This window comes from Bombina bombina, chromosome 3 (assembly GCF_027579735.1).
Source record: "Bombina bombina isolate aBomBom1 chromosome 3, aBomBom1.pri, whole genome shotgun sequence".
NCBI lineage: Eukaryota > Metazoa > Chordata > Amphibia > Anura > Bombinatoridae > Bombina > Bombina bombina.
In genome coordinates, this window is record NC_069501.1 from 1,232,101,610 (window position 1) to 1,232,126,503 (window position 24,894).

The 24,894-nt window shown below is 42.4% G+C and overlaps 1 protein-coding gene across 4 annotated transcripts in view; it reads right to left on the minus strand.

Moving 5' to 3' along the window:
* Window positions 1–24,894, minus strand: part of FCHSD2 (FCH and double SH3 domains 2) — an 816,168-nt gene that overhangs the window by 436,919 nt on the left and 354,355 nt on the right. For all 4 annotated transcript variants that reach the window (XM_053708714.1, XM_053708715.1, XM_053708716.1 and 1 more), the window contains one exon: window positions 12,235–12,379. In XM_053708714.1, coding sequence (XP_053564689.1) covers window positions 12,235–12,379 — 145 coding nt within the window. The remainder of the gene's footprint in view (window positions 1–12,234; window positions 12,380–24,894) is intronic.

Below are 24,894 nucleotides of genomic sequence, written 5' to 3' on the forward strand. Positions count from 1 at the left end.
TAGCAGAAGAAATTGCAACCAAAAACAAAACTTTCCAAGATAATAACTTAATATCTACGGAATGTAAGGGTTCAAACGGAACCCCTTGAAGAACTGAAAGAACTAGATTAAGACTCCAGGGAGGAGTCAAAGGTCTGTAAACAGGCTTGATTCTAACCAGAGCCTGAACAAACGCTTGAACGTCTGGCACAGCTGCCAGTCTTTTGTGAAGTAAAACAGATAAAGCAGAGATCTGTCCCTTCAGAGAACTTGCAGATAATCCTTTCTCCAAACCTTCTTGTAGAAAGGATAGAATCTTAGGAATTTTTATCCTGTTCCATGGGAATCCTTTAGATTCACACCAACAGATATATTTTTTCCATATTTTATGGTAAATTTTTCTAGTTACAGGCTTTCTAGCCTGAATCAGAGTATCTATTACAGAATCTGAAAACCCACGCTTTGATAAAATCAAGCGTTCAATCTCCAAGCAGTCAGTTGGAGTGAAACTAGATTCGGATGTTCGAATGGACCTTGAACAAGAAGGTCCTGTCTCAAAGGTAGCTTCCATGGTGGAGCTGATGACATATTCACCAGGTCTGCATACCAAGTCCTGCGTGGCCACGCAGGAGCTATCAAGATCACCGAAGCCCTCTCCTGATTGATCCTGGCTACCAGCCTGGGAATGAGAGGAAACGGTGGGAATACATAAGCTAGGTTGAAGGTCCAAGGTGCTACTAGTGCATCTACTAGAGCCGCCTTGGGATCCCTGGATCTGGACCCGTAACAAGGAACCTTGAAGTTCTGACGAGAGGCCATCAGATCCATGTCTGGAATGCCCCATAATTGAGTTATTTGGGCAAAGATTTCCGGATGGAGTTCCCACTCCCCCGGATGGAATGTCTGACGACTCAGAAAATCCGCTTCCCAATTTTCCACTCCTGGGATGCGGATTGCAGACAAGTGGCAGGAGTGATCCTCCGCCCATTGAATTATCTTGGTCACTTCCTCCATCGCCAGGGAACTCCTTGTTCCCCCCTGATGGTTGATATATGCAACAGTCGTCATGTTGTCTGATTGAAACCTTATGAATTTGGCCTTTGCTAGATGAGGCCAAGCTTTGAGAGCATTTAATATCGCTCTCAGTTCCAGAATGTTTATCAGGAGAAGAGATTCTTCCCGAGACCATAGACCCTGAGCTTTCAGGGGTTCCCAGACCGCGCGCCCCAGCCCACCAGACTGGCGTCGGTCGTGACAATGACCCACTCTGGTCTGCGGAAGCTCATTCCCTGTGACAGGTTGTCCAGGATCAGCCACCAACGGAGTGAATCTCTGGTCCTTTGATCTACTTGAATCGTCGGAGACAAGTCTGTATAATCCCCATTCCACTGTCTGAGCATGCACAGTCGTAATGGTCTTAGATGAATTCGCGCAAAAGGAACTATGTCCATTGCTGCAACCATCAATCCTATTACTTCTATGCACTGCGCTATGGAAGGACGAAGAACAGAATGAAGTACTTGACAAGAGCTTAGAAGTTTTGACTTTCTGACCTCTGTTAGAAAAATCCTCATTTCTAAGGAATCTATTATTGTTCCCAAGAAGGGAACTCTTGTTGACGGGGACAGAGAACTTTTTTCTATGTTCACTTTCCATCCGTGAGATCTGAGAAAGGCTAGGACGATGTCCGTATGAGCCTTTGCTTTTGACAGAGACGACGCTTGAATCAGGATGTCGTCCAAGTACGGTACTACTGCAATGCCCCTTGGTCTTAGAACCGCTAGAAGGGACCCTAGTACCTTTGTGAAAATTCTCGGAGCAGTGGCTAATCCGAATGGAAGTGCCACAAACTTGTAATGCTTGTCCAGAAAAGCGAACCTTAGGAACTGATGATGTTCCTTGTGGATAGGAATATGTAGGTACGCATCCTTTAAATCCACCGTGGTCATAAATTGACCTTCCTGGATGGTAGGAAGGATCGTTCGAATGGTTTCCATTTTGAACGATGGAACCCTGAGAAATTTGTTTAGGATCTTGAGATCTAAAATTGGTCTGAATGTTCCCTCTTTTTTGGGAACTATGAACAGGTTGGAGTAAAACCCCATCCCTTGTTCTCCTATTGGAACTGGATGAATTACTCCCATCTTTAACAGGTCTTCTACACAATGTAAGAATGCCTGTCTTTTTATTTGGTTTGAAGATAATTGAGACCTGTGGAACCTTCCCCTTGGGGGTAGTTCCTTGAATTCCAGGAGATAACCCTGAGAAACTATTTCTAGTGCCCAAGGATCCTGAACATCTCTTGCCCAAGCCTGAGCAAAGAGAGAAAGTCTGCCCCCCACCAGATCCGGTCCCGGATCGGGGGCCATCCCTTCATGCTGTTTTGGTAGCAGTGGCAGGCTTCTTGGCCTGCTTACCCTTGTTCCAGCCTTGCATCGGTCTCCAGGCTGGTTTGGGTTGAGAAGTATTACCCTCTTGCTTAGAGGATGTAGAATTAGAGGCTGGTCCGTTTCTGCGAAAGGGACGAAAAACAGAATTTATGTTTACCTGATAAATTACTTTCTCCAACGGTGTGTCCGGTCCACGGCGTCATCCTTACTTGTGGGATATTCTCTTCCCCAACAGGAAATGGCAAAGAGCCCAGCAAAGCTGGTCACATGATCCCTCCTAGGCTCCGCCTACCCCAGTCATTCGACCGACGTTAAGGAGGAATATTTGCATAGGAGAAACCATATGTTACCGTGGTGACTGTAGTTAAAGAAAATAAATTATCAGACCTGATTAAAAAAACCAGGGCGGGCCGTGGACCGGACACACCGTTGGAGAAAGTAATTTATCAGGTAAACATAAATTCTGTTTTCTCCAACATAGGTGTGTCCGGTCCACGGCGTCATCCTTACTTGTGGGAACCAATACCAAAGCTTTAGGACACGGATGAAGGGAGGGAGCAAATCAGGTCACCTAAATGGAAGGCACCACGGCTTGCAAAACCTTTCTCCCAAAAATAGCCTCAGAAGAAGCAAAAGTATCAAATTTGTAAAATTTAGAAAAAGTGTGCAGTGAAGACCAAGTCGCTGCCTTACATATCTGATCAACAGAAGCCTCGTTCTTGAAGGCCCATGTGGAAGCCACAGCCCTAGTGGAGTGAGCTGTGATTCTTTCAGGAGGCTGCCGTCCGGCAGTCTCATAAGCCAATCGGATAATGCTTTTAATCCAGAAGGAGAGAGAGGTAGAAGTTGCTTTTTGACCTCTCCGTTTACCAGAATAAACAACAAACAAAGACAAAGTTTGTCTGAAATCCTTAGTAGCTGCTAAGTAAAATTTGAGAGCACGAACTACATCCAAGTTGTGCAACAAACGTTCCTTCTTTGAAACTGGATTAGGACACAAAGAAGGCACAACTATCTCCTGGTTAATGTTTTTGTTAGAAACAACTTTTGGAAGAAAACCAGGTTTAGTACGCAAAACCACCTTATCTGCATGGAACACCAGATAAGGAGAAGAACACTGCAGAGCAGATAATTCTGAAACTCTTCTAGCAGAAGAAATTGCAACCAAAAACAAAACTTTCCAAGATAATAACTTAATATCAACGGAATGTAAGGGTTCAAACGGAACCCCCTGAAGAACTGAAAGAACTAGGTTGAGACTCCAAGGAGGAGTCAAAATTTTGTAAACAGGCTTGATTCTAACCAGAGCCTGAACAAAGGCTAGAACATCTGGCACAGCTGCCAGCTTTTTGTGAAGTAACACAGACAAGGCAGAAATCTGTCCCATCAAGGAACTTGCAGATAATCCTTTTTCCAATCCTTCTCGAAGGAAGGATAGACTCTTAGGAATCTTAACCTTGTCCCAAGGGAATCCTGCAGATTCACACCAACAGATATACCAAATTATGTGGTAATTTTTCTGGTTACAGGCTTTCAGGCCTGAACAAGAGTATTAATAACAGAATCTGAGAACCCTCGCTTTGATAAGATCAAGCGTTCAATCTCCAAGCAGTCAGCTGGAGTGGGTCGAACGGACCTAGAACAAGAAGGTCTCTCAAAGGTAGCTTCCATGGTGGAGCCGATGACATATTCACCAGATCTGCATACCAAGTCCTGCGTGGCCACGCAGGAGCTATCAAAATCACCGACGCCCTCTCCTGATTGATCCTGGCTACCAGCCTGGGGATGAGAGGAAACGGCGGGAACACATAAGCTAGTTTGAAGGTCCAAGGTGCTACTAGTGCATCCACTAGAGCCGCCTTGGGATCCCTGGATCTGTACCCGTAGTAAGGAACTCTGAAGTTCTGACGAGAGGCCATCAGATCCATGTCTGGAATGCCCCACGGTTGAGTGACTTGGGCAAAGATTTCCGGATGGAGTTCCCACTCCCCCGGATGCAATGTCTGACGACTCAGAAAATCCGCTTCCCAATTTTCCACTCCTGGGATGTGGATAGCAGACAGGTGGCAGGAGTGAGACTCCGCCCATAGAATGATTTTGGTCACTTCTTCCATCGCTAGGGAACTCCTTGTTCCCCCCTGATGGTTGATGTATGAACTTGGCCCTCGCTAGCTGAGGCCAAGCTTTGAGAGCATTGAATATCGCTCTCAGTTCCAGAATATTTATCGGTAGAAGAGATTCTACCCGAGACCAAAGACCCTGAGCTTTCAGGGATCCCCAGACCGCGCCCCAGCCCATCAGACTGGCGTCGGTCGTGACAATGACCCACTCTGGTCTGCGGAAGGTCATCCCTTGTGACAGGTTGTCCAGGGACAGCCACCAACGGAATGAGTCTCTGGTCCTCTGATTTGCTTGTATCTTCGGAGACAAGTCTGAATAGTCCCCATTCCACTGACTGAGCATGAACAGTTGTAATGGTCTTAGATGAATGCGCACAAAAGGAACTATGTCCATTGCCGCTACCATCAAACCTATCACTTCCATGCACTGCGCTATGGAAGGAAGAGGAACGGAATGAAGTATCCGACAAGAGTCTAGAAGTTTTGTTTTTCTGGCTTCTGTCAGAAAAATCCTCATTTCTAAGGAGTCTATTATAGTTCCCAAGAAGGGAACCCTCGTTGACGGAGATAGAGAACTCTTTTCCACGTTCACATTCCATCCGTGAGATCTGAGAAAGGCCAGGACAATGTCCGTGTGAGCCTTTACTTGAGGAAGGGACGACGCTCGAATCAGAATGTCGTCCAAGTAAGGTACTACAGCAATGCCCCTTGGTCTTAGCACCGCCAGAAGGGACCCTAGTACCTATGAGAAAATCCTAGGAGCAGTGGCTAATCCGAAAGAAAATGCCACGAACTGGAAATGCTTGTCCAGGAATGCAAACCTTAGGAACCGATGATGTTCCTTGTGGATAGGAATATGTAGATACGCATCCTTGAAATCCACCTTGGTCATGAATTGACCTTCCTGGATGGAAGGAAGAAGTGTTCGAATGGTTTCCATCTTGAACGATGGAACCTTGAGAAACTTGTTCAAGATCTTGAGATCTAAGATTGGTCTGAACGTTCCCTCTTTTTTGGGAACTATGAACAGATTGGAGTAGAACCCCATCCCTTGTTCTCCTAATGGAACAGGATGAATCACTCCCATTTTTAGCAGGTCTTCTACCCAATGTAAGAATGCCTGTCTTCTTATGTGGTCTGAAGACAACTGAGACCTGTGGAACCTCCCCCTTGGAGGAAGCCCCTTGAACTCCAGAGAATAACCTTGGGAGACTATTTCTAGCGCCCAAGGATCCAGAACATCTCTTTCCCAAGCCTGAGCGAAGAGAGAGAGTCTGCCCCCCACCAGATCCGGTCCCGGATCGGGGGCCCGCATTTCATGCTGTCTTGGTAGCAGTGGCAGGTTTCCTGGCCTGCTTTCCTTTGCTCCAGCCTGGCATAGGTCTCCAGGCTGGATTGGCTTGAGAAGTATTACCTTCCTGCTTAGAGGACGTAGCCCTTGGGGCTGATCCGTTTCTGCGAAAGGGACGAAACTTAGGTTTATTTTTGGTCTTGAAAAGACCTATCCTGAGGAAGGGCGTGGCCCTTGCCCCCAGTGATATCAGAGATAATCTCTTTCAAGTCAGGGCCAAAGAGTGTTTTCCCCTTGAAAGGAATGTCAAGCAATTTGTTCTTGGAAGACGCATCCGCTGCCCAAGATTTTAACCAAAGCGCTCTGCGCCACAATAGCAAACCCAGAATTTTTTCGCCGCTAACCTAGCCAATTGCAAGGTGGCGTCTAGGGTGAAAGAATTAGCCAATTTAAGAGCACGAATTCTGTCCATAATCTCCTCATAAGAAGAAGAATTACTAATAATCGCCTTTCCTAGCTCATCAAACTAGAAACACGCGGCTGCAGTGACAGGGACAATGCATGCAATTGGTTGTAGAAGGGAACCTTGCTGAACAAACATCTTTAGCAGACCTTCTAATTTTTTATCCATAGGATCTTGGAAAGCACAACTATCTTCTATGGGTATAGTGGCGCGCTTGTGTAGAGTAGAAACCGCCCCCTCGACCTTGGGGACTGTCTGCCATCAGTCCTTTCTGGGGTCGACTATAGGAAAACAATTTTATAAATATGGGGGGAGGTACTAAAGGTATACCGGGCCTGTCCCATTCTTTACTAACAATGTACGCCACCCGCTTGGATATAGGAAAAGCTTCGGGGGGCCCCGGGGCCTCTAAGAACTTTTCCATTTTACATAGTGGTTCTGGAATGACCAGATAATCACAATCATCCAAATTGGATAACACCTCCTTAAGCAGAGCGCGGAGATGTTCCAACTTAAATTTAAAAGTAATCACATCAGGTTCAGCTTGTTGAGAAATGTTTCCTGAATCTGAAATTTCTCCCTCAGACAAAACCTCCCTGGCCCCCTCAGACTGGTGTAGGGGCCCTTCAGAAACCATATCATCAGCGTTCTCATGCTCTACAGAATTTTCTAAAACAGAGCAGTCGCGCTTTCGCTGATAAGTGGGCATATTGGCTAAAATGTTTTTGATAGAATTATCCATTACAGCCGTTAAATGTTGCATAGTAAGGAGTATTGGCGCACTAGATGTACTAGGGGCCTCCTGTATGGGCAAGACTGGTGTAGACGAAGGAGGGGATGATGCAGTACCATGCTTACTCCCCTCACTTGAGGAATCATCTTGGGCATCATTTTTACTAAATTTTTTTATGACATAAAATACATATAGTTAAATGAGAAGGAACCTTGGTTTCCCCACAGTCAGAACACAATCTATCTGGTAGTTCAGACATGTTAAACAGGCATAAACTTGATAACAAAGCACAAAAAACGTTTTAAAATAAAACCGTTACTGTCACTTTAAATTTTAAACTAAACACACTTTATTATTGCAATTGCGAAAAAGTATGAAGGAATTGTTCAAAATTCACCAAAATTTCACCACAGTGTCTTAAAGCCTTAAAAGTATTGCACACCAAATTTATATTTAACCCCTTTACAGTCCCTGGAATCTGCTTTGCTGAGACCCAACCAAGCCCAAAGGGGAATACGATACCAAATGATGCCTTCAGAAAGACTTTTCTATGTATCAGAGCTCCACACACATGCAGCTGCATGCCATGCTGTCCTCAAAAACAAGTGCGCCATACCGGCGCGAAAATGAGGCTCTGACTATGATTAGGGAAAGCCCCTAAAGAATAAGGTGTCTAAAACAGTGCCTGCCGATATAATCATATCAAAATACCCAGAATAAATGATTCCTCAAGGCTAAATATGTGTTAATAATGAATCGATTTAGCCCAGAAAAAGTCTACAGTCTTAATAAGCCCTTGTGAAGCCCTTATTTACTATCTTAATAAACATGGCTTACCGGATCCCATAGGGAAAATGACAGCTTCCAGCATTACATCGTCTTGTTAGAATGTGTCATACCTCAAGCAGTAAGAGACTGCACACTGTTCCCCCAACTGAAGTTAATTGCTCTCAACAGTCCTGTGTGGAACAGCCATGGATTTTAGTTACGGTGCTAAAATCATTTTCCTCATACAAACAGAAATCTTCATCTCTTTTCTGTTTCTGAGTAAATAGTACATACCAGCACTATTTTAAAATAACAAACTCTTGATTGAATAATAAAAACTACAGTTAAACACTAAAAAACTCTAAGCCATCTCCGTGGAGATGTTGCCTGTACAACGGCAAAGAGAATGACTGGGGTAGGCGGAGCCTAGGAGGGATCATGTGACCAGCTTTGCTGGGCTCTTTGCCATTTCCTGTTGGGGAAGAGAATATCCCACAAGTAAGGATGACGCCGTGGACCGGACACACCTATGTTGGAGAAATTAGGCTTATTTTTAGCCTTAAAAGACCTATCCTGAGGAAGGGCGTGGCCCTTTCCCCCGGTGATGTCTGAAATAATCTCTTTCAAATCAGGACCAAACAGTGTTTTACCCTTGAAAGGGATGTTAAGCAATTTTGTCTTGGAAGACACATCCGCTGACCAAGACTTTAGCCAAAGCGCTCTGCGCGCCACGATAGCAAACCCTGAATTTTTCGCCGCTAATCTAGCTAATTGCAAAGCGGCATCTAAAATAAAAGAGTTAGCCAATTTAAGTGCTTGAACTCTGTCCATAACCTCCTCATACGAAGATTCTTTATTGAGCGACTTTTCTAGTTCTTCGAACCAGAAACACGCTGCCGTAGTGACAGGAACAATGCATGAAATTGGTTGTAGAAGGTAACCTTGCTGAACAAACATCTTTTTAAGCAAACCCTCTAATTTTTTATCCATAGGATCTTTGAAAGCACAACTATCTTCTATGGGAATAGTAGTGCGTTTGTTTAGAGTAGAGACCGCCCCCCTCGACCTTGGGGACTGTCTGCCATAAGTCCTTTCTGGGGTCGACTATAGGAAATAATTTCTTAAATATAGGGGGAGGAACAAAAGGTATGCCGGGCCTTTCCCATTCCTTATTTACTATGTCCGCCACCCGCTTGGGTATAGGAAAAGCATCGGGGGGCACCGAAACCTCTAGGAACTTGTCCATCTTACATAATTTCTCTGGAATGACCAAATTGTCACAATCATCCAGAGTAGATAATACCTCCTTAAGCAGTGCGCGGAGATGTTCTAATTTAAATTTAAATGTTACAACATCAGGTTCAGCTTGTTGAGAAATTTTTCCTGAATCTGAAATTTCTCCCTCAGACAAAACCTCCCTCCTGGCCCCTTCAGATTGGTGTGAGGGTATGTCAGAACCGTTATCATCAGCGTCCTCTTGCTCTTCAGTGTTTAAAACAGAGCAATCGCGCTTTCTCTGATAAGTAGGCATTTTAGATAAAATGTTTGCAATAGAATTATCCATAACAGCCGTTAATTGTTGCATGGTAATAAGTATTGGCGCACTAGATGTACTAGGGGCCTCTTGTGTGGGCAAAACTGGTGTAGACACAGAAGGGGATGATGCAGTACCATGCTTACTCCCCTCATTTGAGGAATCATCTTGGGCAATATCATTATCTGTGGCATCATTGTCCCTACTTTGTTTGGACACTATGTCACAATCATCACATATATTTAAATGGGGAGAAACCTTGGCTTTCATACATATAGAACATCGCTTATCTGATGGTTCAGACATGTTAAACAGGCTTAAACTAGTCAACAAAGCACGAAAAACGTTTTAAAATAAAACCGTTACTGTCACTTTAAATTTTAAACAGAACACACTTTATTACTGAATATGTGAAAAAGCATGAAGGAATTGTTCAAAATTTCACCACAGTGTCTTAAAGCCTTAAAAGTATTGCACACCAAATTTGAAAGCTTTAACCCTTAAAATAACGGAACCGGAGCCGTTTTTACATTTAACCCCTATACAGTCCCAGGTATCTGCTTTGCTGAGACCCAACCAAGCCCAGAGGGGAATACGATACCAAATGACGCCTTCTATAAGCTTTTTCAGTGGTTCTTAGCTCCTCACACATGCATCTGCATGCCTTGCTTTCCAAAAACAACTGCGCATTAGTGGCGCGAAAATGAGGCTCTGCCTATGACTAGAAAAGGCCCCCATCTGAAAAAGGTGTCCAATACAGTGCCTGCCGTTTTTTAACAACAATCCCCAAGATTATAATAACTATTAAGAGTTATAATCTGCCAAATATGCTTAGCAAAGTAATCGTTTTAGCCCAGAAAAATGTCTACCAGTTTTTTAAGCCCTTATAAAGCCCTTTATTCTTTTACTTAATCTAAGAAAATGGCTTACCGGTCCCCATAGGGGAAATGACAGCCTTCCAGCATTACAAAGTCTTGTTAGAAATGTGGCCAGTCATACCTCAAGCAGAAAAGTCTGCCAACTGTTTCCCCCAACTGAAGTTACTTCATCTCAACAGTCCTGTGTGGAAACAGCAATCGATTTTAGTAACGTTTGCTAAAATCATCTTCCTCTTACAAACAGAAATCTTCATCTCTTTTCTGTTTCAGAGTAAATAGTACATACCAGCACTATTTTAAAATAACAAACACTTGATTGAAGGATAAAAACTACATTTAAACACCAAAAACTCTTAACCATCTCCGAGGAGATGTTGCCGGTGCAACGGCAAATAGAATGACTGGGGTAGGCGGAGCCTAGGAGGGATCATGTGACCAGCTTTGCTGGGCTCTTTGCCATTTCCTGTTGGGGAAGAGAATATCCCACAAGTAAGGATGACGCCGTGGACCGGACACACCTATGTTGGAGAAATGGACGCGCAAAGTTTCCGCAAGTAACCTGAAAGTTCCACACATTGCCAGAGCCTCATCTTGCACATAACGCAGCAATGACACAATAAACAATATCATGTATAAACCCCCCTGTTCAATAATCCCCCTTCCAGGAATATAACCCTTGATTCTCTAAAGATAAAAAGGTGCCACACTGTGACCCTGTCTTCTATTTTATGAATATTGATAAAAAAATGAAACAAACTTACCAGAATCTACGCCGTGGAAAAGGAACACGGCCCTTCAAGTGTCACAGGTTAGTAGCCTCGCTCCTGACATGGACTTGAGTGAAGAAAGCAGGCACCGAAACTCGTCAACGCCGATTGGTTATGGAGCTGTTAATATGAGTCGGGATGGTTTTGCAGAAAGACTCTCCTTGCATCTCCGGACTCTAACTTTCACCCAGGCTCTCACTGAGAGGCTGAGAGGACTACTTAAAACTCCAGTCCCAATGTGAAGAGTACTACCCTCCATAAGAGACTACTCAGAAACTCCGGCACTCCTCTGCCATCCTCCTGTGACGAAAGGCAAAGAATGACTGTGGGATGAGGGAAGTGGGGGAGGTATTTAAGCCTTTGGCTGGGGTGTGTCTTTGCCTCCTCCTGGTGGCCAGGTTCTTAATTCCCAATAGTAATGAATGAAGCCGTGGACTTTCCTCCCCTTTAGATGGAAATTACTTTAAAATAAAAATGCTCATGTTTAGAAAAAAACTGAAAAAAAAAAAAACCAATATCCTGGAGGTTAAATCAATATAGAGCCCCTTATATATGGGGTACAAATGAATCTTATCCCAGGCTATACACAGATACTATATAATAATGCCAGGTATAAGTTTTAAAATGAGTGTACTATGCATAATAGCAGGAAAAAACAATCCTGTACTAAAAACACTTTAGCAGAGGATATACTATAGGAGATAACAAGAAATAAGACACACCTCAACTCTGAGAATCCTTCTCAATGAAGAAATCATCTCCATATCACCATTCTTCACCTTCCTCCAGCGAAGGCAAAAAAAAGACTAACTACCATAGAGGTGGGAGGGGTTATATAAAGCTCTTGGGGTTTGGGAATCTTTGCCACCTCCTAGTGGTAGGGAAGGTAATTCCCAGGAGTAATGGATTGTGGACTCTTACCACCTCTATGATAAAAATACTTTTATGCTTAAGGAAGCTTGCTCCTGTCTACCAATAAAGCTGTAACCTCATTATCAAGCAGTGAACAATAGATAATCTAGTATCAACTGTGCATTTTCTGCATGAATCAAATTTAACAACTAAAATGTAACATTATTTCATACGAAGAACATTTTCACATTTAGTTATTTACATGCATGGTTGAGAATGTGTGTTTTGCCTGTGAATATAAGCATTAACGAAATTCCAAAAAGATTTTTTTCCTGCTTAAACTACTCTGCATTTAATCTAAACAGTAATATTTATAATTACCTAGCTGAGCCATAACCAATTATTTTTATTTAGGCAAATTATTATTAAATGTAATAAGCAAAAAAAACAAACACATACCCTTTTTAACTGCTGCTCCTTGTACATTTTTACCGTCCTTGCAGGATCGAAGATTAAATTCTTATAATTTTCACAGATGTTAATACGAGACTGTGACACCTGCATTGTTCCTTCCAGATAAGACTTCCAGACCGTATATATACTTCTGAAATAAAGAAAAAATCGTGATACAATTTTAAACTCAAATCTATATTCATTATTTTTTCATCTAGTGTAAGAGGTGGTGAGAAATCAACCTGATCCTCGCTTGTTCGGGCACTTTCATTCATCAAACTTTACATTTCACTTGTTTTGTTAAAAAACTTACCTTTTAATCTTGAAAGCCACTCCAGCGATTCCCCCTCCTGCCGCTCGTCACTTCATACGTCAGCAATGACGAATACGGCATCCTCCAATCGCGGATTCCCCCACAGGGGAATCATTGCCTGAGGCAACGCCGTGATTGGAGGAAGACGGATTTGTCATTTTTGACATATGAAGAGGCTTGCGACGGGCGGGGGAAGCGCTGGAGCGGCTTTCAAGATTAAAAGGTAAGTATTTTAACAAAACAAGTGAAATGTAAAGCTTGATGAATGAAAGTGCCCCTGTTTCTCCAACATTGGTGTGTCCGGTCCACGGCGTCATCCATAACTTGTGGGAATATTCTCTTCCCCAACAGGAAATGGCAAAGAGCACAGCAAAAGCTGTCCATATAGTCCCTCCTAGGCTCCGCCCACCCCAGTCATTCTCTTTGCCGTTGCACAGGCAGCATCTCCACGGAGATGGTGAATAGTATGTGGTGTTTTAGTTGTAGTTTTTTTATTCTACTATCAAGAGTTTGTTATTTTAAAATAGTGCTGGTATGTACTATTTATTCTGAAACAGAAAAAGATGAAGAGTTCTGTTTGTGAGAGGAATATGATTTTAGCAGCAGTAACTAAAATCGTTTGCTGTTTCCACATAGGACTGTTGAGATGAAATAACTTCAGTTGGGGGAAACAGTTAGCAGACTTTTCTGCTTAAGGTATGACTAGACATATTTCTAACAAGACTGTGTAATGCTGGAAGGCTGTCTTTTCCCCTCATGGGGACCGGTAAGCCATTTTCTTAGTCTCAAACAGAATAAAGGGCTTAATATGGGCTATGAAACTGGTAGACACTTTTATGGGCAAGATCGATTGCTTTATTTGGGCATTTTATACAGCTTGATGTTGAAATTCACACTTATGAACTTTGGGGAACGTTTTTTTACGTCAGGCACTGGTTTAGACACCTTTCCAGTCAGGAAGGGCCTTCCCTGTAGTAGGCTGAACCTCATTTTCGTGCCATTATTGCGCAGTTACTTTTGAGAGCAGGACATGCAGCTGCATGTGTGTGGGTCTGAAAGTAGTTGAAAAGGTTCCTAGAAGGCTTCATTTGGCATCGTATTCCCCCCTGGGTTTGGTAAAGTCGCAGCAAAGGCTGTAGCTGGGACTGTAGAGGGGTTAAATCTGTAACCGGCTCCGGTTTCCTCATTTTAAGGGTTAAAGATCTGAAATTTGGGGTGCAATGCTTTGAATGCTTTAAGACACTGTGGTGAAAATTTGGTTAAATTTGAACAATTCCTTCATAGTTTTTCACATATTCAGTAATAAAGTGTGCCCTGTTTAAAATGTAAAGAGACAGTAACGGTTTTGTTTTAAAACGGTTTTTGTACTTTATTGACAAGTTTAAGCCTGTTTAACATGTCTGTGCCTTCAGATAAACTATGTTCTGTATGTATGGAAGCCAATGTGTCTCCCCCTTCAAAATTGTGTGATAATTGTGCCATAGCGTCCAAACAAAGTAAGGACAGTACTGCCACAGATAGTAAAGTTGCCCAAGATGATTCATCAGATGAAGGGAGTAGACATAGTTCTACATCATCTCCTTCTGTGTCTACACCAGTTTTGCCCACGCAGGAGACCCCTAGTACTTCTAGCGCGCCAATGCTTGTTACTATGCAACAATTGACGGCAGTAATGGATAACTCCATAGCAAATATTTTATCCAAAATGCCTGCATATCAGAGAAAGCGCGATTGCTCTGTTTTAAACACTGTAGAGCAGGAGGGCGCTGATGATAATTGCTCTGTCATACCCTCACACCAATCTGAAGAGGCCATGAGGGAGGTTTTGTCAGATGGGGAAATTTCAGATTCAGGTAGAATTTCTCAACAGGCAGAACCTGATGTTGTGACATTTAAATTTAAATTAGAGCATCTCCGCGCACTGCTTAAGGAGGTGTTATCTACTCTGGATGATTGTGACAACCTGGTCATTCCAGAAAAATTGTGCAAGATGGACAAGTTCCTAGAGGTTCCGGTGCACCCCAACGCTTTTCCTATGCCAAAGCGGGTGGCGGACATAGTGAATAAAGAGTGGGAGAAGCCCGGCATACCTTTTGTTCCCCCTCCTATATTTAAGAAATTATTTCCTATGGTCGACCCCAGAAAGGACTTATGGCAGACAGTCCCTAAGGTCGAGGGGGCAGTTTCTACACTAGCCAAGCGCACTACTATTCCTATCGTGGATAATTGTGCTTTCAAAGATCCTATGTATAAAAAATTGGAGGGTTTGCTTAAAAAGATTTTTGTACAGCAAGGTTACCTCCTGCAACCTATTTCGTGCATTATTCCTGTCACTACAGCAGCGTGGTTCTGGTTCGAGGAACTAGAAAAGTCGCTCAGTAGAGAGACTCCGTATGAGGAGGTTATGGACAGAGTGCACGCACTTAAGTTAGCTAATTCCTTTATTTTAGATGCCGCTTTGCAGTTAGCTAGATTAGCGGCGAAAAATTCTGGGTTTGCAATTGTGACGCGCAGAGCGCTCTGGCTAAAGTCTTGGTCAGCGGATGTATCTTCCAAGACAAAATTGCTTAATATCCCCTTCAAGGGTAAAACTCTCTTTGGGCCAGAATTGAAAGAGATTATCTCAGACATCACTGGGGGTAAGGGCCACGCCCTCCCACAAGATAGGCCTTTCAAAGCCAAGAATAAGTCTAATTTTCGTTCCTTTCGCAATTTCAGGAACGGACCGGCCTCCAACTCTACAGCCTCTAGACAAGAGGGTAATACTTCGCAAACCAAACCAGCTTGGAAACCGATGCAAGGCTGGAACAAGGGTAAGCAGGCCAAGAAGCCTGCTGCTGCTAACAAAACAGCATGAAGGAGTAGCCCCCGATCCGGGACCGGATCTAGTAGGGGGCAGACTCTCTCTCTTCGCTCAGGCTTGGGCAAGAGATGTTCAGGATCCCTGGGCACTAGAGATAGTTTCTCAGGGTTATCTTCTGGAATTCAAGGAACTACCCCCAAGGGGAAGGTTCCACATGTCTCACTTATCTTCAAACCAAATAAAGAGACAGGCATTCTTACATTGTGTAGAAGACCTGTTAAAAATGGGAGTGACACACCCAGTTCCAACCGTGGAACAAGGAATGGGGTTTTACTCAAACCTGTTTGTAGTTCCCAAAAAGGAGGGAACTTTCAGACCAATTCTGGATTTAAAGATCCTAAACACATTTCTAAAGGATCTAAAGGATGCGTATCTACATATTCCTATCCACAAAGATCATCATCAGTTCCTAAGGTTCGCCTTTCTGGACAAACATTACCAGTTTGTGGCTCTCCCATTCGGGCTAGCCACTGCTCCAAGGATTTTCACAAAGGTACTCGGGTCCCTTCTAGCGGTTCTAAGACCAAGGGGCATTGCAGTGGCACCTTACTTGGAAGACATTCTGATACAAGCGTCGTCTCTTTCAAAGGCAAAGGCTCACACAGACATCGTTCTGGCCTTTCTCAGATCTCACGAATGGAAAGTGAACATAGAAAAAAGTTCCCTGTCTCCGTCGACAAGAGTTCCTTTCTTGGGGACAATAATAGATTCTTTAGAAATGAAGATTTTCCTGACAGATGTCAGAAAGTCAAAACTTCTAAACGCTTGTCAAGTTCTTCATTCTGTTCCACGTCCTTCCATAGCTCAGTGCATGGAAGTAGTAGGGTTGATGGTTGCAGCAATGGACATAGTTCCTTTTGCGCGAATTCATCTAAGACCATTACAACTGTGCATGCTGAAACAGTGGAATGGGGACTATACAGATTTGTCTCCAGTGATTCAAGTAGATCAGAAGACCAGAGACTCACTCCGTTGGTGGCTAACCCAGGACCACCTGTCTCAGGGAATGAGTTTCCGCAGACCAGAGTGGGTCATTGTCACGACCGACGCCAGTCTAGTGGGCTGGGGCGCGGTCTGGGACTCCCTGAAAGCTCAGGGGCTATGGTCTCGGGAAGAGTCTCTTCTCCCGATAAACATTCTGGAACTGAGAGCGATATTCAATGCTCTCAGGGCTTGGCCTCAACTAGCAAAGGCCAGATTCATAAGATTCCAATCAGACAACATGACGACTGTTGCTTACATCAATCATCAGGGGGGAACAAGGAGTTCCCTGGCGATGAGAGAAGTGACCGAAATCATAAAATGGGCGGAGTATCACTCCTGCCACCTATCTGCGATCCACATCTCAGGAGTGGAAAACTGGGAGGCGGATTATCTGAGTCGTCAGACATTCCATCCGGGGGAGTGGGAACTCCACCCGGAGATCTTTGCCCAGTTGACTCAATTATGGGGCATTCCAGACATGGATCTGATGGCGTCTCGTCAGAACTTCAAGGTTCCTTGCTACGGGTCCAGATCCAGGGATCCCAAGGCGACTCTAGTGGATGCATTAGTAGCGCCTTGGACCTTCAACCTAGCTTATGTGTTTCCACCGTTTCCTCTCATTCCCAGGCTGGTAGCCAGGATCAAGCAGGAGAGGGCCTCGGTGATCTTGATAGCTCCTGCGTGGCCACGCAGGACTTGGTATGCAGACCTGGTGAATATGTCATCGGCTCCACCATGGAAGCTACCTTTGAGACAGGATCTTCTAGTAGAAGGTCCATTCGAAAATCCAAATCTAGTTTCCCTTCAGCTAACGGCTTGGAAATTGAACGCTTGATTTTATCTAAGCGTGGTTTTCGGATTCTGTAATAGATACTCTGATACAAGCCAGAAAACCTGTTACTAGGAAGATTTACCATAAAATATGGAAAAGATATATCTGTTGGTGTGAATCCAAGGGATTCTCATGGAGTAAGATCAAAATTCCTAGGATCCTTTCCTTTCTCCAAGGTTTGGATAAGGGATTGTCAGCGAGTTCTCTAAAGGGACAGATTTCTGCTTTATCTGTCTTATTACACAAACGACTGGCAGCTGTGCCTGATGTTCAAGCTTTTGTTCAGGCTTTGGTCAGGATCAAGCCTGTTTACAGACCTTTGACTCCTCCCTGGAGTCTGAATTTAGTTCTTTCAGTTCTTCAAGGGGTTCTGTTTGAACCTCTACATTCCATAGATCTCAAAATGTTATCTTGGAAAGTTCTGTTTTTGGTTGCTATTTCTTCTGCTAGAAGAGTTTCTGAGTTATCTGATTTGCAGTGTAATATGCCCTATCTGGTGTTCCATTCAGATAAGGTTGTTTTGCGTACTAAACCTGGTTTCCTTCCAAAGGTTGTTTCCAACAAGAATATTAACCAGGAAATAGTTGTGCCTTCTTTGTGTCCGAATCCAGTTTCAAAGAAGGAACGTTTGTTACACAATTTAGATGTAGTTCGTGCTTTAAAGTTCTATTTAGAAGCAACAAAGGATTTCAGACAAACGTCTTCTCTGTTTGTCGTTTATTCTGGGAAGAGGAGAGGTCAAAAATCTACTGCTACCTCTCTTTCCTTTTGGCTGAAAAGCATCATCCGATTGGCTTACGAGACTGCCGGACGGCAGCCTCCTGAACGCATCACAGCTCACTCTACTAGGGCTGTGGCTTCCACGTGGGCCTTCAAGAACGAGGCTTCTGTTGATCAGAAATGTAAGGCAGCGACTTGGTCTTCCCTGCACACTTTTGCCAAATTCTACAAATTTGATACTTTTGCTTCTTCGGAGGCTATTTTTGGGAGAAAGGTTTTGCAAGCCGTGGTGCCTTCCGTTTAGGCAACCTGATTGGCTCCCTCCCTTCATCCGTGTCCTAAAGCTTTGGTATTGGTTCCCACAAGTTATGGATGACGCCGTGGACCGGACACACCAATGTTGGAGAAAACAGAATTTATGCTTACCTGATAAATTACTTTCTCCAACGGTGTGTCCGGTCCACGGCCCGCCCTGGTTTTTTAATCAGGTTTGATGAATTTCTTTCTTTAACTACAGTCACCACGGCACCCTATAGTTTCTCCTGTTTTTTTCTCCTGTCTGTCGGTCGAATGACTGGGGTGGGCGGAGCCTAGGAGGGACTATATGGACAGCTTTTGCTGTGCTCTTTGCCATTTCCTGTTGGGGAAGAGAATATTCCCACAAGTTATGGATGACGCCGTGGACCGGACACACCGTTGGAGAAAGTAATTTATCAGGTAAGCATAAATTCTGTTTTTTAATAGGGTTTTTAAAAACCGGGCACTGATTCATCAAACTTGACATTCACTTTAATAAATGTTCCCATTATATATTGATCATACTTGTTGACAAAAAAACATTCAATCATTTTATTGCAGTGAAAAGTGGGGGGTGGACAGAAAGCCAAAAGTCCACATTTTAAAACGGGTACAAAATCTCTAAATCTGAAATCCAAACTTTTTAATTAATATTTTTTTTTTTTTTTTTAAATAAAGTTATCAAAAATTACTATTTCTCTCTGCCTGTAAGTGCAAATCTTCTCTGTCTGTGTCTTTGTTTGTTTTATTGTGTTCTAAAATGCAAATAATAGTCTATATTTATATAAAATATTTATTTAAAAACAGCAAATATTACTGTAACTTTTTGATTACAATACTGTACTATCTTTCTGAGGGTACTATGTATACAAAATTAAAAATATATATAAAACTACATTTAGGTTGCATGTATAAGTTGCATTATTACATGTAAATTGTTTACGCTTGTTCCATCCTCCCTCCAAACTGTCCAAATTAAAAATGTAAATATTCTAAAATCCAAACCTTTTCTGGTGCTAAGTAGTTTGGATAAAAGGCTTTCTACCTGTATAGGTAGATAACACCATTCTCTTCCATCAAGATACCATTCCTATATAATAATCTCTATGACGGCTATTATGTCTAGCAGATGCATTTTACTCACTGCCTTCCTGCATCCTGAAGCAGGAAAATGGTGCAATATTTAGAATGTTTTTACACCCAGCTGTATTGACTTCAGTGACTGTACTTTTATAATTTGTAAAGATTGTTTTTCTGGACTAGGCCGATTACTCTGAGTTCAATAAGTGTAGATTGCTGGAGCCTGTCGCAATAAGAGTATGTTAAAGCAAACAGAAAGTGAAGCTATCTGCTAAAGGCCTGCCTCAATCTAGACTGGACCATAGAGTCCACCAGCATAATTTATCCATTCTAGTATGGAAGGATATCCATTAGTGAATTTGTCCAAAATTAGTATTGTGGCACACATGATAAAGAATTAAAGGGACAGTCAAGTCCAAAATAAACTTTCATGATTCAGATAGAAGATGTAATTTTAAACAACTTTCCAGTTGACTTATCACCAATTTTGCTTTGTTCTCTTGGTATTCTTAGTTGAAAGCTAAACCTAGGAGGTTCATATGCTAATTTCTTAGACTTTGAAGGCTGCCTCTAAGCTGAATGCACTGTGACCACTATAGGGCGTTGGTTCACGTGTTTCATATAGATGACATTGAGCTCATGCACATGAATTTACAGAGGAGTGAGCATTGATTGGCTAAAATGTAAGTGACAAAAAAACTGAAATAAGGGGGCAGTTTGCAGAGGCTTAGATACAAGGTAATTACAGAGGTAAAACATGTATTATTATAGCTGTGTTTGTTATGCAAAACTGGGGAATGGGTAATAAAGGGATTATCAATCTTTTAAAACAACAAAAACTCGGTGTAGACTGTCCCTACCAAAAATATCAACATATCTATAGAATTAAATGCCTACTTAACTGAAAAGTTTTCTACCTACTCCAACAAAGAATAAGGCAGTATATACCACTAACTTCTAAATACTATGGCACAACTAGCCTATGAGAGAAATACAGATAAACACATTTATTTAATACAGAATAAAACTAGCAGCAAATATTATTGTACTGTTTCATAAATGTGTTCAGCTATCGACACTGTACCTATGCAACACCCTGGGAATGTAATATACCCAGTGCCCCATTGCACATGATGTGTAAAGCTAGATTCAGCACACTATCTGGCATTGTGTTTGCACACAGCACAAGCATAATATGATACACTATGCAGCAAACAAGACAGGATGCTAGATACACTGCGCTAAATATGCACACAGCATCACACTAAACAATACTTTTTAATTTAGCTCATTTTTACATGTGGCATGAGTCTTGTATGCCAAAAATATGCATTGAATAACACATGCTATGTCCTTTCAATGTCAAACCATAAATCTCACAAAATGTGCCAGTGTTGCTCACATCTGTCTAACAGATGCATCCAAAAGAAAAGGCAAAGTAATAAGATGATTTGAAGGGACAGTCTAGTCAAAATTAAACATTCATTATATCGATAGGGCATGCAGTTTTAAACAACTTTCCAGTTTACTTTTATCATCAAATCTTTGTTGCAAGCTAAGCCTAGATAGACTCATATGCTAATTTCTAAGCCCTTAAAGGCCAAATCTTATCTCAGTGCATTTTGACAGTTTTCCACAGACACTGCTAGTTTATGTGTCTCATATAGATTACATTGTGCTCAATACCATGGAGTTACTTATGAGGAGGCACAGATTGGCTAAAATGCAAGTCTGTCAAAAGAACTGACATAAGGGGGCAGTTTGCAGAGGCTTAGACACAAGGTAATCACAGAGGTAAAAAGTTTATTAAAAGGGACACTGAACCTAAATTTTTTGTTTCATGATTCAGATAGAGCATGCAATTTTAAGCATCTTTCTAATTTACTCCTAATATCAATTTTTCTTTGTTCTCTTGCTATCTTTATTTTTAAAGCAGGAATGTAAATCTTAGCAGCCAGCCCATATTATGTTCAGCACCATGGATAGCGCTTGATTATTGGAGGCTTACATTTACCCACCAATAAAGCAAGCATAACCCAGGTTCTCAACCAAAAATGGTCCGGCTCCTATGCATCACATTCCTGCTTTTTAAACAAAGATAGCAATAGAACGAAGAAAAATTGATCATGGTTGTATCGTTCCAAAGTAATTAAAATTTAATTCACAAAAAGTATTCTTTACTAATAAAAACAAAAATGTATGCTTACCTGATAAATCTAATTCTGGATATGGAGAGCCCATGATGTCATCAATTACTAGTGGGAATATAACTTCTGGCCAGCAGGAGGCGGAAAAGAGCACCACAGCAAAGCAGTTAAGTGTCACTACCCTACCCATAATCCCCAGTCATTCTACCAAAAGGAAAATGAAAAAAAAAAGGAATAACACAAAAGATGTAGAGGTGCGTGAGAGGTTTAGTAAAAAAAAAAAAAAAAAAAAAAAAAAAAAAAAACACTCTTAAATTTAAGGGTGGGGTCATGGACTCTCCATATCCGGAAATAAATACATTTATCAGGTAAGCATAAATTTTGTTCTGTTTACTAAGATATGGAGAGTCCACAATGTCATCATTTACTAGTGGGAACCAATATCCAAGCTAGAGGACAAAGATGACTAGGGAGGGATAACATGACAGGCAGATCTAAACAGAAGGCACCACCGCTTGAAGAATCTTTCTCGTAAAAAGAAGCCTTGGCCGAGGAAAAAGTATCAAATTTGGAAAAAGTGTGCGGAGAGGACCAAGTTGCGACATTGCAAATCTGTTCCACAGAAGCATAATTTCTGAAATCCCAAGAGGAGGAGACAGCCCTCGTGGAATGAGCCGTAATTCTCTCAGGAGGCTGCTGACCAGCAGTCTCATAAGCAAAAGGAATCATACTTCTCAACCAGAGAGAAGTAGCAGTAGCTTTCTGACCTTTAAAGGGACAGTCTACACCAGAATTTTTATTGTTTTAAAAGATAGATAATCCCAATATTACCCATTCCCCAGTTTTGCATAACCAACACAGTTATAATAATATACTTTTAACCTCGGTGATTATCTTGTATCTAAGCCTCTGCAAACTGCCCCTTTATTTCAGTTCTTTTGACAGACTTGCAGTTTAGCCAATCAGTGCCTGCTCCCAGATAACACTGTGTTCGTGCACGTGAAGTTATCTATATGAAATACGTGATCTAACACCCTCTAGTGGTGAAAAACTGTTAAAATGCATTCTGAAAAGAGGTGGCCTTCAAGGTCTAAGAAATTAGCATATGAACCTCCTAGGTTAAGCTTTCAACTAAGAATACCAAGAGAAAAAAGCAAAATTGGTGATAAAAGTAAATTGGAAAATTGTTTAAAATTACATGCTCTATCTGAATCATGAAAGTTTATTTTGGCCTAGACTGTCCCTTTAAGCGTTACAGAGAAACAAACAAACAGGGCAGAGTACTGGCGAAAATCCTTAGTCGCCTGTAGGTAGAATTTTAGAGCATGCACAAAATCCAAGTTGTGTAACAAACGTTCCTTATGAGGAGTAGGATTAGGACATAGAGAAGGAACAACAATTTTTGATTAATAATCTGAAACCATGAAAGATAAGGTAGGTTGAATCAAACCTTCCAAGATAACAACTTAATATCTATGGAATGCAATGGCTCAAAAGGAGCCTGCTGCAATACTTTAAGGACAAGTTTAAGGGTCCAAGGAGGAGCAACAAACTTCAACACAGGCCTGATTCTGACCAGGGCCTGACAAAATGATTGAACATCTGGCACATTCGCGAGACGCTTGTGCAACAAAATAAATAATGCAGAAATCTGACCCTTCAGAGAACTGATTGACAATCCTTTCTCCAGACCTTCTCGGAGAAAAGACAAAATCCTAGGAATCCTGACCCTACTCCAAGAGTAGCCCTTGGATTTGCACCAATAAAGGTATTTACGCGATACCTTATGGCAAATCTTTCTAGTAACAGGCTTGCAAGCCTGAATCATGGAATCAATGACTGACTCAGAAAAAACACACTAAGCGTTCAATCTCCAAGCAGTCAGCTTCAGAGAAATGAGATTTGGATGAAGGAATGGACCCTGAGTTAGAAGGTCCTTTCTCAGAGACAGCCTCCAAGGTGGAAGAGATGACATCTTCACTAGGTCTGCATACCAGACTCTGCGAGGCCACGTAGGAGCTATTAGAATTACAGATGCTCTCTTCTGTTTGATACAAGCAATGACTCGTGGAAGGAGAGCAAACGGAGGAAACAGATATGTCAGACTAAAATCCCAAGGAACCGCCAGAACATCTATCAGGGCGGCCTGTGGATCTCTCGACCTTGAACAATACTTTGGAAGCTTGGCATTCTGCCGATACGCCATCAGATCCAACTCCGGCACCCCCCATTTGAGGGTTAACCTGGAGAACACCTCCGGGATGAAATGTCTGTCTGCTGAGGAAGTCTGGTGCCCAGTTGTCCACTCCTGGAATGTGACTGGCAGAAAGACTGCAATTGTGAGCTTTCACCCACTGAACAATCAGAGCCATAGTCCCTGCGCCTTTAACAAGACCCAGAGTGCTTCCCAGCCCAGCAAGGCTGGCGTCCGTGGTTACAATCACCCAGGAAGGTCTCCAGAAGCATGTGCCCCAAGACAGATGCTCCTGAGAAAGCCACCATGGGAGAGTCTCTTGTCAACTGATCTAGATCTATCCTCCGAGACAGATCCGAATGATCCCTGTTCCATTGTCTGAGCATGCATAACTGCAGAGCTCTCAAATGTAATCGAGCAAAGGGAATGTCTATGGGAGCGACCATCAGACCAATTACGTCCATACATTGAGCCACTGATGGCCGAACTGTAGACTGCAGAGAGAGGCAAGAGGAAAGAATTTTGGATTTTCTGACCTCTGTCAGAAAAATGTTCATAGATAGGGAATCTATTATGGTCCCTAAGAAGAGTATCCTTGTAGCTGAAACAAGGGAACTATTTTCCAGATTCACTTTCCATCTGTGGGAATGTATAAAAGACAACCAAATCTTTGTATGAGAGTTTGCTTGTTGAAAAGATGGTGCCTGAACCAATATGTTGTTAAGGTAGGGCGCCACCTTAATTCCTCGAGACCTGACTACTGCGAAGAGAGAGTCCCCAGAACCTTTGAGAAAAACATAATTTATGCTTACCTGATAAATTTATTTCTCTTGTAGTGTATCCAGTCCACGGATCATCCATTACTTGTGGGATATTCTCCTTCCCAACAGGAAGTTGCAAGAGGATCACCCACAGCAGAGCTGCTATATAGCTCCTCCACTCACTGCCATATCCAGTCATTCGACCGAAACAAGCCGAGAAAGGAGAAACCATAGGGTGCAGTGGTGACTGTAGTTTAATTAAAATTTAGACCTGCCTTAAAAGGACAGGGCGGGCCGTGGACTGGATACACTACAAGAGAAATAAATTTATCAGGTAAGCATAAATTATGTTTTCTCTTGTTAAGTGTATCCAGTCCACGGATCATCCATTACTTGTGGGATACCAATACCAAAGCTAAAGTACACGGATGATGGGAGGGACAAGGCAGGAACTTAAACGGAAGGAACCACTGCC